This window comes from Perca fluviatilis, chromosome 15 (assembly GCF_010015445.1).
Source record: "Perca fluviatilis chromosome 15, GENO_Pfluv_1.0, whole genome shotgun sequence".
Classification (NCBI taxonomy): domain Eukaryota; kingdom Metazoa; phylum Chordata; class Actinopteri; order Perciformes; family Percidae; genus Perca; species Perca fluviatilis.
The window spans coordinates 14,617,787-14,634,682 of NC_053126.1; the positions used below are offsets into that span (position 1 = coordinate 14,617,787).

Genomic DNA, 16,896 nt, shown 5'->3' on the forward strand with positions numbered 1-16,896 from the left:
TAATACAAAATACCACAAAGTGTTGTAAGGCCAGTTAAAACGTTAGTTTTTTGTGTTGATTTCAGATTCATGTGATAGGCCCACTGTGATTTATTTGAATATTCAACAGGTTTGTAGGCTAAGTTTTATGCCAGCCACAGACAGGTGTTGTTGCTATTTTCTAAAGAATGGTTTACATTTGTTTCCGAGGTAGAAGTCACGTCTACACTGCTCTCAGCGGATGTGGTGGATCAAACGCAAGCGCAAGATCAGCTGCAATGAACTGCTGTCTGTGTGTGTCAATCACGTTTCTCTCCCTGCCCCCACTCATTCCCTATCGCAAAAACAGTTCTGTGTGTGTGTGTGTGTGTGTGTGTGTGTGTGTGTGTGTGTGTGTGTGTGTGTGTGTGTGTGTGTGTGTGTGTGTGTGTGTGTGTGAGAAAGGGCATTGCCCAAGGCAACAGGGTGCAAACGCAGACGCGTCATCTGGCCCATTTGCTGCACCTTTAGCAACGTCAAGTCAGGAGAGACTATTACCGGATAGGGATCAGACCTTCCTAAAAAATAAGAGTCTAAAACTATAATCACATATGCTAATATTAAATTAAGTTGTAAACTAGTAGGTTTATATTTTTATCTTTATTTCCAATTTGCTGAGGGGGCGTATGTATTTTCTTGAATCTAAGTCAAAATGTAATGCAATGAAAGAGGAAATCTGGGCCATTTGAGTATTTTATTTTAATCCTTATTTAAATGTAGCCTATATTATTTAAATTATATTATTATTTATTTATATCACCTTTAATTAGTACGTTGAGTATTTCTGCTTCCTTGATGCAAATTAATAACCTAGCTATTTAACTTGTAGGCTAGAGCTGGGCAATATATCGATATTATATCGATATCGTGATATGAGACTAGATATCGTCTTAGATTTTGGATATCGTGATATCGTGATATCGTGATATGACATAAGTGTTGTCTTTTCCTGGTTTTAAAGGCTGCATTGCAGTAAAGTGATGTCATTTTCTGAACTTACCAGACTGTTGTACCTTTTCTATTATTTGCCTTTACCCACTTAGTCATTATATCCACATTACTGATGATTGTTTATCAAAAATCTCATTGTGTAACTATTTTGTGAAAGCACCATTAGTCAACCCTACAATATTGTGGCGGTATCGATATCGAGGTATTTGGTCAAAAATATCGTGATAATTGATTTTCTCCATATCGCCCAGCCCTATTGTAGGCCCAGTCAAACGTGCAAAAAAAGAGACAATTATGTCAATATTCAATAGTTATTCAAATGTGTTAAGTTCACCAATTTTTTACAGTCCTCACTGGCACTGCAGCCAGGAGAAAACGTGTGCCTGGTAGAAGCATGAACTTTTGATTCGTTCATGATGGTTTTATTATGAAATTCCAGAAAGACCGGAGTCTCGTTGATTTTATTTAGCGTGTCCTGACAGAGTATTGCGCGCAGGGAAGATTGGTTGGCTAAAGTCCTTCGTCTCGTCAAACCACTCCCTTGAGCTGTCGACAGAGCCACCCTTCACTTACCGAGAACCGTTCCGAAGTGTGTTTGTTAACTCGGTAGAAAACGTGTAAAAAGCTCAATATATTTAACTACACTACTGTCTGGTCAAAGTTTTAACGCTCGGAAACCACTTGAAACTTTCTGAACTCGGACCTGCCAGCCGGAGAAAGCATGGTGCTAAAATCGGAAGACGGAGTAGGTGAGTGAAACAGTCAAGGAACAGTTTTCTTCGTCTAAATATCGTTTAAATGTCTTCACAGCAGTGCGTTTAATTGAAAACATGTTATTGAGACGTATAAACTGTTTATGGGTGAACGTTTTCAGGTAAATCTCAGGAACAAAATGTGTGACGTGAGTGCTGGATCGTCTGGCCTTGTTTACAGTGGTTACTCTGCCGTTTGTACTAGATTGATTTTTCTGAGCCAACTTTGTGCGTCTTACCTTATTAACTCCTGTGGGCTGAACTTTATTACGTGCCTTACCTAAAAAAAAACATGTTAATTAAATTAAACATCGTAATAAAATAATAATATAGGCCTATTGTAATTGATGGTGTCAGTCTGCAATTGGAGATTTACAAAGTACAAATTAATGAATAAAAAAACAACATAATTTTAAGTCCGATAAATAAATAAAAAAAGACAATTTTTTTTTGTTAAATGGTATTAGGGAAATTGCTACAGTTTATGTATCAGTCTTTGCAGATAGCAATTTTAGCACTGTGTGGTTTTTCTTAACCACACTTTGAAACATTTACACATTTAATATGTTGGCCCTTGGTGCAGAACACAATTCACCAGCTTTTCCCTTGGGGAGAACATCTTCAGTGTCATTTTTCAGTGACCGCTGAGCTATAAGCAGCAACAGGTGCGAGAGCAGACAGTTACTCCTCCAATGTCAGCAGCATGGCTGCTAAACATTCAAGTTTTCTTTATTTGTCCAGCCTTTGAGTAGAGTTTCTTAGTTAAAATCAGTATATTATCCTCATAGAAGCCCATTCCAACAGCCCTAGTATGTAGTTGCCATTCCTTTACATGCGGTTATTATTTTTTATTACCACAGAGTGAATAACTATGTAGAAATAAATGAGTGTGCAGCCTTTGAAGACAGAAATCCTTTGTTGCTGAGCATGACTTTCATCTCTTTGGCTTGGTTAGCCTGGCAGTATTAATTAGCACCCTCGACTTGCGTCACTGTTAATCGTGTTAGAGAACAGTGAACATCTGACTGACTGATCCTGTTAATATGCTGCTGCTTTTTTGTTCTGCTGATGGAGAGGGAGAAGAACTTACACACTCAGTTGCCCCATGGCTGAGTCTGGCTGGCACACCGCTGCATTGTGTTTACAGGGATGAGAGCTGAGATGGAAACAGTCAATTCTCTTTGAGTCCATTTGTCTCTGCCGTTTAAAGGTGGGTGGTCTGGGAAGTTAAAGTAGTTGTCACTAATGGTTCCTTAATGAGCGGCTCTGAGAGCTCTAATGGGCCCTCCAGCACAATGTGCCCTGCCTGGCACTAATGCCCCAGTGGTTTGATAACCCTCATTTTCTCCACATAATCATATTTTAGCCTTCTTTCTGTATCAGTTGCAGCCCTCTTTTCCTCTCATGTCAGTGTTTTATTCTGCACAGTTACTACCATAATGCAATTGGACAAATGTGTATTTACTATACAGTGCAGTAAGGTTTTTGGTCTCATGTTTGGTAGCTCAGCAATACACAGTAGGCTGCATTTCTGACATGTTTTATGGTAGAAAGAGGCAGAAAAACAATGGTATACAATATTTTAACCACTGCAACCTGTCGCAGTAGTGTTTGGCTAGATGTAGAGCGGCGATCAATAGGTATTTTTTTATTGTTTAAGTTTTTCATTTAATTAAATAATCACTTGGATTACAACAAGTCAAAAATAAGTGGTCCAGCACAGGTTGCCAGTGCCAAAAAATATTTTTAAGAAAGCTTTAGTTTCATTAGCAGCCAATGATGTTTTGATTTTATAGCAATATAAACGAGGAAAGCAAAGCTACGATTATATTAGCCAAAATCATGCAGCTCTGTCCAAGTCTAAATTTTAACCAAAACAATAAATTGATTAATCAAATGAAAAAAACAATCCCAACATTTTTGATAATTTTGTAATTGTTTAAGTCATTTATCAGGAACACATTCCAAATATTTGCTGTTCAAGTCTCTCAAATATGAAAATGTACTGTTCTCCTCTCTTTTATACGATTGTCAGTTTAATATCTTTGAATTTAAAGTGTTCGTCAGACAAAATCAATTTCACTGCGTCACCTTGGGCTCTGGGAGGTTGTGTTTGTGTGCGTTTCACTATTTTTACGCAATGCTGCCTGTCAGAATAACAGGAAGCTTTACCTGATAGGCTCATAAGGTCACTACATTTAGCTGTTGACACCATTGACAGTTATGGCTGATTTGCATGGAAGCTGTTTTTGTTCCAATGAGCTTGCCACTTTGCGCCTATGATTCATTTTGGTAATGATCTATTTCTTTTTCTCTCAGTCAAAAACATGCTGAGTCACACACACACACACACACACACACACACACACACACACACACACACACACACACACACACACACACACACACACACACACACACACACACACACACACACAGCTTTTGTTTCTCCAGAAATCAAAATTTTTCAATCTGTCTTGCACATTTTCTCCTGCAGTTCATTCTTCTCTCTCCTCTCCCAGCACTGATTTGAGTGACTTTCAGGTTTCTTTGCAGCAGGTCTAGACACGCCTGGAGTCATTTTCCTCATACAGGCCAAAACTCTGTGATCAGTTCTGTTGATAGGGCCCAGAAATTCAAAATGGCACCTGGCAGGTGCTCCAAAGCAAAAACAAGGAGTGTGCTTACTTGCCTACCGAACACAGCTTTGGTGCATGTCAGGCTTTTGTTTATGGTCTGGTTGTGCTTGCATAGTCTGCTCAGCATTATTTGTGTATTTTTGTTTTTGTTTTGGACTGCAGTAAAGTAATGCAAAGCTGAAAGCATCAGTACATCACATTCTATGCTTTGCTCCTGACCTGACTTGTTGATTTGACAAATTATTTACTATTTGTATGGTGTGTGTGTTGTCTCTTTTTGAAAATGCAAAGGATGCATTGAAAAGGATCTGGCACCATAGAAACCTTCTCAAAGAGATAAACAATGCATGCTGAGTAGTTGGAGTCCTTTTGGTTTTTGTGCACTCTTCAGATAACAGTTGAACATGCATGCCATCATATTGTAATATGGCTGAAGGATGAAAGTTATGAAGGAAGAATGGCTATTTCATTAAATTTCCCACAGGATGGGTGGGTTTAGTCATAGCTTTCACTCCTCCCCTGAAGTATGAAAACGGCTCACAAACAGGAAACCGAGAGTTTGACAATATGCTTGACAGGAAATTACATCCCACGGTTTGTGTGTGGGTTAAAAATTCGACACTTCTTTGCCACAAAAAAAAGCAATACAGAAATAGAATGAAAGAAAGATTAGTGGCTCTTCCAGCTTTCCCATCATGTGTTTTCTGTGCATGTGTGTGTGTTTTACTGGCGAGAGAGGATGTTGATAGTAGGACAGCCCCGATAAGAATCAAGGCCAGCAGCATCGGAGGACAAAGGCATGCATTGTGGGTAGAAATAGCACTTCCGCCTTTGAGGAAAAACATTGAAAAGGGTTCACATTGTCCTATCAAAACAATTAACGTTGATAAATGCCAATAAAACAGTATGGAGATTATTTAACAAAGCTTATCTTTTGTGTTCATAGTGACGGATTGGATGCCTGTGTCTGCGTGCAGCTGCAGGATGTTTATGCTGTGGAGTCCTCTGTATGTTTGCTTTACACTGAAGCTGTGTGTAGGGGATGCTCTCCAGCTTCCACCCAGTCACATCCCCTGGTCCCAGCATTCCTTCAGAGCAGCCTCAACACAGCCAGCAGACGGACTGTGAACTGTTTCTGAGAGACTGTCATGTTCTCTCGGGGTAGCAACAGTCCCATGAATCCTGTGACTCCATAGTGTGGCATACACCTGACCTGACTCATATAAATGCAACAATGCCAGGTTGTTTTTGTGGGACAGACGAGGCTCCGGAATTTGGGATGGTTTTGACTGCGCAGTGTAGTGGTTCCAAACCTGGGGTTCGAAAGCCCACAAGGGGTCCCTAGATTAATCTGTTAAGTTAACTTTTCAATTTTTCTTTTATTTGATTCTTCAAATTGAACAACCGGAGAAAAAGAAATCCCTCTGTGTATGTACTGCTCACAGCTCATGTTCGTACTAAGGCTGTAACCTGTAATGAGAACACATTGCTTCATTTTAAAAGGTCACCAGCCAAAACGATTGGGAACCATTAGTGTACAGTAGTGAATATGGGCTCCATATATGTTTATTTACATTCTCTATCTGGCATATGTACTTATACTTTACTTGATTGCCTACAACCCAGAGACAAAGTGTCTGATCATGAGCTGCGTTTTATGAAATATATGTTTTTAAAAGAGTAATTAACAATACTGCTAGTGATATCATGACCAAGTGAAGGTTTTTTCTGTCACATTCCATTATGGACTTTTTATAAGTCTAATGTAGGATTTAAATCATCACTTGTCAGAACTGGGTATAACCCTACTACACAACACATGGATCCCATACTGGCCCTTGTCAGAGGAAACTCTGTCACTGTGGGACTGCAGAGAGCAGACGGGACAGCAGAGGGCTCCAGGTTGACTCATAGAGACATACAGACATGAGGCAAGAGCTCACATCTGCTCTGGGATGCAGACATACCCAGGGCAAGTATACACTCATGCTGTAAAAACTCGAGACATGACAAGGAGGAATGTTGGGAATCTTGCGCAATCTTTTGGCATGCATCCTTAGCATTGGGGTAATGCTCATGCACTAGTCTCAACAAAAACATACACAATTATCTTCAGGAGAGTCTCCATTGTTTAACTGGAGTTTGGAGGTGATAATGATGGCATGCCTGGTCGCATGACTGATCAGTGGGGAAAGGACCTGGCTTAAAGTGGTGACTCATATCTACAGCTCATGGCTTCCTCACTGTGGTGACCGGATGCGTCCAAAGAAGAATGAATACATAGGTACATATACTGTTCACCATCAAGTTTAGTACTATTTGTCTTTGTATGACTTTTTTTCTTGACATGTTATATCTGGAGTCACTACAAAGATATAACATTAGCTACATTTGACTTTTAAATTAATCTTTTATGAAAAATATGACCTTTTTTTTGACACAAGGCAGACTTTATGTTTTCTCTTTTTGGCCGCTGGTTCTGAGTCGTATGATATACCATCTTAACCTCCAAAACATCCTTTGTGTAGTTTTTTTTTTTAAAGCAATGTGGGCTTGTTAATCTTAGTTTGTTAATCATTGTAATCCTATAATTAGGGCTGGGGTCAAACCAATATTTATATTCGTAATCGTATTTGTCTTCATTTCATGAATACAATTCCTGTAACCGCAACTATCCATAAAAATAAAAGGTTTATATCACAATATCCACACAAATTTCATTCTAGATAGATAGATAGATAGATAGATAGATAGATAGATATAGAATGAAATTTGGGTGGATATTGTGATAGAGACCTTTTATTTTTATTACGTGTGTGTGTGTGTGTGTGTGTAGGCGGCAGAGAAAGGAAAGACCAGTGGGTGGAGCCTTCATGTTAATGGTAGTGGCAGCAAAAGAGAAATAAGAGAGCAGCAGAGGGAGAGGAGGGAGTGAGGTGGTGAGTAAGGCTCCTTCCCCAAATGGACTATGTCAGTGTGCTGTGAGCATGCTGGGAGCTGATGGCTGTGCTGTGCAGTTGAGGAAACCCTGCAGTATCTCTCTCCCTGACTGGAGGAGGAGCAGGCTCCTTCTCTCTGCCACTTGTCATGTGGAAGTCCGGCTCTCCTGCGTTAAGCCACAGGAGCTGACAGAAAAGGGGACTGCTGGGTTTTTTTGTATCAAGGAAGAGAGATAAGGTGGAATAGAGAAAGAAGAGGAGCTCTCTGAACAGACCCAAAATTGACACTTTGGAGGATTTCTCTCACAGGTTAGCACATAAATTTGCTGACGCTCATGTTTTTATTTATTAAATTGATCTTGTGTTGTTTTCCACAGGTCTGTTTGTGTAGCTGGTCATTGCTGGTACTTTGCTGTCATGTGGATCAGTTTTTATCGACTCTGTGTCCACCCCCATCCACACTTTGAGTAGAATTGAAATGCATGGGCGTAATGCATGTTACCCAGATATAACCAGCTAGGATCAGAATTATTTAAAGTGCAAGTGGTTTGACTTTTCATTTGCTGGGCTCTCCTGTCATTCTCCAGCCCGTTTTTGTTGTGTTTTGATTAAGGTAGATCAGAGGTAGAGCGGGTCGGCCCTCAACCACAAGATTGGTGGTTCGATCCCAGTCTGGGAACTTGTCAAAGTGTCCTTGAGCAAGACACTGAACCCCAAGTTGCTCCCCAGACGCTGTATGTTGTTGTCCACTGCTACTAATGCTTAGGATGGGTTAAGTGCAGAGATTGAATTTCACTACACTGTGCTGTATGATTGTATGTGACGAATAATAAAGTTGTTTCTTCTTCTGACTGTGACATTTAAGAAGATTGAGTACTGGTGAGCAGAGGCGTGTTTGTATGAATTGGCAGGGATGGTATGAAGGCGTATATTTATCTCTAGGATCATATGTCTGAGCAGTAAAAGTGCAACCAGAGGCAAAGCTTTAGTACAGCTGCAGAAGTCAGACTGCGATTTTACTTTATTATGGAACTGAGTGGCACAAAAGGAAGCTGGGATGACCAACAAATAAATGTAGAGCCTGGACACAAGTAAAGCCAAGGATGCTGAGGCCATCAGTCCCCTTGCCTGGGCCTTGTTGAGGAATGTCCTAAGAGGCCACTTGCAGACACAAAGGGAAAGCTGTGATCGTCCCACTGCTCTTTTCTACTGTCTCTGTGTTCCCCTGCCTTACGCCGTCCCACGCCTCCTCGGCCAAACACAGGGCTCCTTCTCCTGTCATCTCTTATCTCTCGGTCCCCCATGCACCCCCTCCCACCCTCAGGCCAGGTCAGGTTCAACGCTTTGTGGCTTTTTGATCCATAACTGGTGGTCCATCTCGTACTATTTCAGGTTCTGTTTTTGTGTTTGGCAGCAATGGATCTGGAGGTTAGAGATGAATAACTTATTTCGGCCCGATGCCCATATTAAAGACTGGCATTCCTTTACAGCCCCTGCTCCGCCTTGGTACAAGCTGTCAGGTTCAGAAGATGAAGGGGTATGTGTGTGGTTTTACATATGAGGGAGAATCCCGTTGGGGTTTACTGTAGTAATGAGATTCAGATCAAAGATCAGTGGATGAGATGGCTCCCAATGTTCACGTTTTTAAATCATCCTTTATTGTTCAAGCAGCAATATTGGGAAATATCAGAAAGCTTGGAATAATTTTAACAGATCTTGGTGTACTCTTGTGTGTTTTTGCCCATTCTAGCTCACATAATCGAATGTTTGTGTGCATGTGTTTTTTGCTGAATGCTTTAAAGTCCATCATAAAGTAGACTTCAGCTGACGCTCTTGGTTTAGGCTAGGGGTCGATTGATTGGAGCCTACAGGGACTTTGGAGGGGTAGAGGGTGCATTTTGCAGTTTAAAGGGAACTATTTCTAAAACTAAGGACAAAGGCAGTACAGCAGCAACATCAGCCTTAAGGAACAGGGGGAGGAGGTGGAGAAGGGCTGGAGAAAATGGATAAGATTGGCTAGAACAGAGAGGGGTGTATAAAGGAGTAGATGAGAGGAGAAATGATAGAGAAAAAATAATAAGAGTAATTAAGCATAATGTAAAGTGTGTGTGTGAGGACCAGATGGATACTGTTTCCTTCGCAAAGATATTGAGGAAAGAAGATGAAGCCCCTTTTGCAGGGAGCAATTTCTGCTATCGGCATCATCCATCTGCCTCGATCAGTGCATGCACTTCATCAAAATGTAATTATGTACAGGCACACAGACACGTTGCTGCAGAAATAGTGTGTATCTCTTTGCATATTCCTTCAGTCAGCAGATCATAGGCAGCGTTGTAGCGTAAATATATTCATTGATGTCTCCATCTAGTCCAGTAGATATAGATGGAATAGATCCAGTGTCATACTAACCTGTGTTATTTCAACATGTCTTTTTAAGTTCACCTATATGTGTATCTTCTGACCCTGTTCAGTAGCTGTGTCACTGGGGGCAGCCTAGAGGAGGAGCTTATTTAAAAAAAAATTTGGAGTCCTTGTGAGCTAAGAGGAGCTCCCTAAATTGGGTCACATCTGCAGGGAAGGGGGGCTGAGAGATCCTACAAGCACTCAAGAATTCTAATTTCCTTATTTTCCAAGGAGAGTTCTTCAGTGATCTGGTTGGAAATAAGACGTCCGCCTCTTCTGCCAGGATGGCAATCAGGATGTGTATTAGTGGGCTCTGCCGCTGTGGGAGAGAGAGAGCTATAATTGGTCTCTCCCCTGATGTCACCTCCCCAGTGCTCTCGGCTGACCCAGCCCTCACTAAAAACTACTTCGCCCATCTAGGAACTCTGCAGATGCTCTAAAAGCAAAGGATAAGGACATATACTGTCGGACTGTGAAATTTGGATTTAGGGCTCAAATGAAGCATTGTGGTGGGTTATAAAATATTAAAGACACATGAGTTTTGCAAGAAGGGTTTATGTAAAACAAAATGCATTTGTAGTAGGGGATAGGGATGCAGCAATTCAGTGGGCACCATGATTATACTCAAAGGAAACGTATCAAGTGTTTTATAAATTTAGATTAAAAAGCACTACGTAGTAATGGGGGCCAGGACACGGCAGGCCAAATCTCAGATTATACTGTCTAGGCAAAAGAGCACTTGTGTCTGTACCTTTTTTAACATAGGGATATTGTCATATTTTGCTCTCCACTTGCATGTTTCCAAAGCACTTTGCACCACCTTCGTGTTGGCAAGTTATTTAACCCAGTATAGGCTACATCAAGACTTGATGTAGGTATTGCTATTCTTTCAAGAAAGCTAATGTGCAGATGTAATTTCAGTACGAGCACCATTTTATTGCTCCTATAAATGTCCTGCATGGTTTCCTGATACTGACTTTGGTTAACAATCTATTTGAAACATTTTTGCAGGGCAGTAATGGATTTAGTCTGAATATCACTCTGCACAGTTCCAGTCAGATGGTGTTAGTGTTGGACGTTAAAACAAAAAGCAAGTTACGGAGCGCTGACACAGCGCCAGGCACAGCATGAGACGTGCAGTCGGCCCAGGGCGTCGGTGTGTGTGTGGGGGGGGGTGTTATGCATGTGTCCGTGTGTGAGTGCATGTGACTGTAGTGTACCCTGTCTATGTGCGTGACTGCACTCCTTCCACGCACGCCTCCAATTGAATCTGATTTCTTTGAATGACCTGCTTTCCACGCAGCGTGAGACCCCAAAGGAGTAAAGATGTGGGCGGCCCGTGTTTCTCCTTCAGCCTGTGGAAATCGCTACATAGAGTGCTTTAGGGGCCCTCTGCTTTTGAGAGACTCCAGGAGTCAGATATAAACAAGGCAGATGAGGAGTAGTGCATGTTGTGAACATTGAGGAGAAAACACCAGATTTCCTTTCATATCATTTACTCTTCAAACTTTTTAAATCTATCTTATTGAGATAATTAGCTTTTAGAAACCGATTGTCCCCATCACTCTGTCTGTCTTCTGTCTTTGTCTGTTTCTGATGACCGTCTCTTTTCATTGGCCTTACCAGTGCAGAAGTTTTCTGAATGACAGCCAAGCAGCACTCAGCATTTACTTAAGTGGATGGGTTCCCCCCTCATCTGCTGCGTTCTGGGAATTGACACCCACTTGTTGCCCACCTCTGGCAAATACATGAGTGGGGCCTTTCCCTTCCCTGATGTGGTTCAATCTTTTTTAGGTGGCGTCGGGATGGCAGTGATGTAAGTCCTGATTGGCTCCTTGAGTAAGTCTGATCGTGTGGGTGACAACCTGATGACGTGTGGGGTGGCAGGGTAGAAATCCTGCCCTTTAATCCTAATACCAGGGTGTCATCATGCACTTGCTCTGCAGGTTGGCTAAGATACTGATTTCCTACAAGCTCCCTGGCTTCTCTTGAAGGAGGCAAGTGAACAGATGATTACCATCCTCAAATAATAACGTTCCTTTGCTCAGTTTCTTTTTAATTATAGTCCTCTGCAGCTCTTCTCTTCTGTCCGTCCTTTACTTTGTGTTCCTCCTTTAAGACAGAAATGCTGTGGTTGTGTTGGGCCAGCTGTCTTGTTTGTGTGGCGTGGCTCCCTTCAGCAACTGCCAGCTGCCCAACCTGACATCATATTTCCAGAAAGGGAATAGACTTTCTGTTTTAGGCTGGTCCGCTCTGTTACTCTTGTTTCTGTTGTTGAACGCACAGCCTGCTCTGGGTTTACTCAGAGTGACATTAACTTGTCTAGTCGATAGGGTCATTGAATGCAAGAAGAACACCCATTCTCAAACCTGTCAGCACTTTGTTTCATTACAAGTTACAAGTTTTCAGTTACTTTTTAATTTTAATGTAAAAAGCAAGTTTCCTAAAAATAAAAGTAAAAAATAAATAACTTGCAATTTTTGCAAACAAAATAAATTATTTTACAAATTGCCATATCAAAAGTAAAACACAAGGCTGCCAAGGGGAGGGAGCGGGGGGGGGAGTGGAGTTCATGTTCAGGACAAGTTAACAAGACTTTTGTCGCTGCACCATTCTCATTTTGTCTGCTAGAGTGGCCGCTGAAATGACCGGGACCTCAGTCACCTTTGTCAGCTAAACTTAACCATGTTGTCGTCTTTACTGAAGCCAAAATGTGTCCAAATGACGTACGCAGCGTTTTTTTGTTGTTGGTATAAGCTGTTGCTCAGTTGACTCATTGTTTGAGTTCTCCTCCCTGCTGCTTACATTCCACAGACTAGATGGGGCGGATTCACGTGACTACACACGCGGTAGTATGTTTTTAAGGGTAAAGTACATGCTGAACATGCGCAGTGGGCAGACAATTAACAGGATTTAAAAAAAAAAAAAACGAAATAACCGATATGCGGTCAATTATATTGATTAGAGGTTCTGAGTTTTGGTTACTTTTTAATGAATTGTCCAGCCCTACTCTCGAGGGAGCTGTCTAACCAAAAATAACAGTTGTGCAACTATTTATTTTGGTGTCCGCTTCCCTTGTAAGTGAGAACAGTTGTGTAGAGCTAACCATGGTTTCCATGGATACCCTGACCATTTGGGATGAATACAGTTTGCCAGGGATACTGTAGGCTGTGAGGTATGTGTGAAAGGTCAGTCTCGTGCGGACTGCTCTGCTCCCCCAGTCGTCTGAAAACAAGACGGGAAGACAACATGGCTTTGTTTTGGAGCTCCGTAACAGCCCGCTCTAAGGCTCTTGCATGCACTTCCATTGTCTATTATCTCCATGTTAAATATTAGCAGACATTCCATTAAGTGTCATGGGTATTTGCCTCAAGATGTTTAGGTCAGCATACCTTTTATTAAAATAAGTGCTCTCTATTATGCAGCATATATTTTGTCTTTCGGATATCATTTATTTAGCATTTTCTGCTTTGATAAAATTTTGTTACGGTAAAATTAAATGTGTGGATCTTGTATTTTTGTGTGTGTGTTTGTCTCCAAGCACAATGAAGCTCATAATTTCTGGATGGCTGGCCTCGTCCTTGCTTTATTGATTGCTGTGCCAGATTTTGTTTAGCTTTGCACTGACCTCTTACTGCAGGTACACTGCATCCATATTTTAGCCGCTGACATTTAGTCGTGAACCTTTTGCAGTTTTATTACAATTATTTAGGACCAATATTGAATTCATGTTTTTTGAAATAGAGTAAAGAAAAAGGGAGATTTTTTTTTTTTTCAGGTCATTGTTGGTATACTAGAGAGTTGTGAAATGAGTATTATAAAACCATTTATTCCTCTGTCCTAAGCTTCCATTACTCTATAACCTTTACCTTGTTAACCGTTTGTAGAGATCCACAGAGTCAGCCCTCGCCTCGACCTCTTCAACCTTTGAATCTTGCTGCTGAGGTAATGAGGGGAGCAGGAGGGGCTTGTCCACTTGGGGAATCAGAGAAAGAATGAGAGATGATCTCCCAACACAACTGCTGTGACTTGAGCAGCTTATGCCACGGTCAGGGTTCAGCAGGGTTAATTGCCACTCATGCTAAGTATCTCTAGTCTTGTAATACTGCTGCAGTGTCTACCAAACAACACTTTGCAGCAGCTTTTTTGCTGCAGAGCGTCCACCGTCCAAAGGATTGATTTCTCACACAGGCTTTCGTTTTATTTCACAGGAAGTTCAACAAAAATTTAGCATCTGCTAAAGGAGATGTACATTGGATCCTGCATCATGCATTTCTTCAGCAAGTGAAAACACGTTTCACACAACATGAAGAGGATGAAATCCGTTCCCTCTAGGCATCCCAAATGTTTTTTAGAAATGCATAGAAAGTTACATTTTAACTGTATACTTTCAAAATTGCCTGCCATTAAAAAGATTTTGATTCAGGCAAGTAATCATTGCCTTCTTTTAAGGGTTATTACCAAGTCATTTGGATACAAGAATAACTTTGTCTTCAAATAGAGACAGATTCGGATAGCCTAGAAATCTAGACGCACCCTAGCGGCAGCAAATTTAATTTGCTGCCAGGGGGGGTCTAGGCACTCTCCGTTGACTTGCGAGCTGGAAAAACCAAACTCTGGTCAGGCCAATCACATCGTGTATAGAGTCGGTGGGCGGGCTTATGGTTGCTGCTGCTGCTGCTGGGTACAGCGGTCTTCTTGAAGACTTGTAGTTAAGCTTTTCTTTGAGCAAAGAACGGCACTGAAGTCATTCTTAAAAAAGGAAGATGTGTTCGGATACGGCAAAAGTTTAATCTCTCAACTAGCTTTGCTACCTTCCTCCTTGCTCTGCCTGGTTGTAGCGCTATCCTATTGCGTGCAGGGGAAATTTGAAAGACAACCGTTTATCCCGCCCCTCGGATTGAGCTCCGTCAATGGTGAGTTCCCAACATCTTGATGTGGGTCTGGCTTGTCAGGCTAAGATTCTGACATAAAGCGGAGGAAGAGTAAAGGGAAAATGCTTCCAGCACAATGTTGTAAAGGCAACAGAGATTGTCCTTGGACTGCTGTTATGATTAGAGTGCTGATACTAGTGGTGTCCCTTTTTGCTTGTAGTGCAGGTAGGGGTTGTGCACACAAATGCATTGTCCATCACTCAGGACACATTGCTCGCTCCTTACTCCTTCCTACAGACAAAGCTAGTTATAGCAGCCTATAGCGTGACTGACAGGAGGACTGGCAACGCTTCGAGACCTGTCACGTTTGTTCTACTCTGGCCCGATGCTCACTGCTGCCTGGCTGACCTGAGCTGTTTATTTAGTCAAACAGATTACACACAGAAGTTAAATCCTCTTCAAAGTGCATCTGGCTAATGCACACTTGGCTGTCTGATCTGTCCCCTTCTCTTGTCCTCTCCTCTGACCACATATCAGTTGCTGCTGAGAAACATCTTTCATGATTGCCATTGCCACAGTTACATTTCATGATGCAGACTTCACACCCCTTGCCATGGGCTTTCAGTCACCTTCTGATATCAAGGAAAATTATAATAAGTAATTTCTGTGCACTGAACTACCCTCAGGGACATGCCTCAGGGGATAGATATGCATAGCGAATGATTAAGGTGCATTATATTTTGGGCACTACTGTCCTCCTAACCCTTCAACCGCTCATTTTTTCCCAGTGCCGGACGACCTCACTCCAGAGGAGCAGCAGGAGCTGGAGAATATCCGCCGGCGCAAGCTGGAGCTGCAGGAGGACATTCAGGTAATAATGGAATCTTTACACACTAGATAGGTACACAAAAAAACAAGCATGTACTCTATATGTTTGACTGCAGAAAATGTCCATTTTAAGCTTATTTACTCATTTTCAGGTGTACTGATCTTGTGTAGAAAAATGAGACAATTACACATTTTTCAAATGTAATTGTACTTGTTTCAGGAGTTCTTAATCTCTCTACAATGTCCAGCTATGTGGCTAACTTCAGCTGCCTTCAGCTACAACTGCAACTTCTCTGCTTTTTGGTTAAATATTTACCTCTTATCCAGTTGTACAAATGTCTCTTTTTCAATGAGTTCTTAAACCATTTCCACTCAAGTGGAATGTGAGGTATTTCCTGCCAAGTGCTCACTTCCTTAGCAAGCCATTTATGTTTACCCTTTAGCCATTTAGGTTTTAAAGATGTACAGTACTGTATCAACAAAGCCCTCTATTTATGGATACAGGTTATCTCTTTTTGGCATTTTCATCAAAAAGTGAATAAAGGTTTTGAATATATGACAAGTATAAAAATAAAATAAGCCTACAGATAAAATAGGATTATGCTCTTATGCTGTCAGTCGGATATCTCTCATATACTCTCTGATTTTCAAAAAGAGCCAGGATTCAAATCAGCTTGGCCAAATTTCCCTAAAGTGGTTTGTTTGTTTGATTCCTGTCCATGGCACATACTTCTTTGGCTGTTGCTTTGACCCAAGAGCAGAGCTTCTCATGTCCGTTCTGTCATTCAATAACCAGCTCCCTAAGCAAATGACACACAGGGGTGACAACTGTCATGCCCTGGCCTCCAGATGTCCCAGTGGGCGACTCAGCTTCCACTGGCCCTGACAGACAAACATTGGAGGCATGATCCAACACCCCCTTTTTTTTTTTATGAGCCTGGCCCACCATCGCTTCTGCTCCGGTCAACACTGCTTCCCCCCCTCCCCCATCCTCTCCTCCTCTGTTTTCTGCACACTGACCTCTCTCCTCCTCCTCGACTCCCACACCCTCCTCTGCTGGTCCTGCGTGTCAAGGCCCACCCCACCACAACCACCCACTTTCCTGTATGAGCACGGCCTTTGTTTGTGGAGGCAAGCATCTCAGGAATGTGTTGTGATTGCGCAGGTCTTGAAAACACAGATGTTCCCTTTGTGGTTTGCTCTATAGTGAGCTGGTTATTATGCATGAGAAAATATAAACTAACACTGCAGTTGGATATGAATGGAGAGGCTCGATGATTGTAACATTTTACTTAAAGAGTTGCAGCCTCTCGTGATCAATAGCTTTGTCTGTATACAGGACTTCTCTTATGCTACACTCTATTATTCCACACTTTCATCATGCTCACCCTGTCCATCCTCTACCCTCTGTAATGCCCTTACTGCGCCAGTCTGGCACCAGCGGTCTTGGCTTGATCGACTAAATCTGCTTCTAAGGCCATTAATCACTAAA

At 41.8% G+C, this 16,896-nt stretch overlaps 1 protein-coding gene across 5 annotated transcripts in view; it reads left to right on the plus strand.

Moving 5' to 3' along the window:
- cyth1a (cytohesin 1a) overlaps positions 1-16,896 on the plus strand; it is a 44,508-nt gene that overhangs the window by 15,225 nt on the left and 12,387 nt on the right. For 3 of the 5 annotated variants that reach the window (XM_039824335.1, XM_039824336.1, XM_039824333.1), the window contains exon 2: positions 15,365-15,447. In XM_039824335.1, the coding sequence (XP_039680269.1) occupies positions 15,365-15,447 (83 nt within the window). Of the gene's footprint in view, positions 1-1,467; positions 1,719-7,320; positions 7,609-15,364; positions 15,448-16,896 lie in introns of those variants that run through there. The other 2 variants (XM_039824334.1, XM_039824337.1) reach the window with 2 other exon arrangements.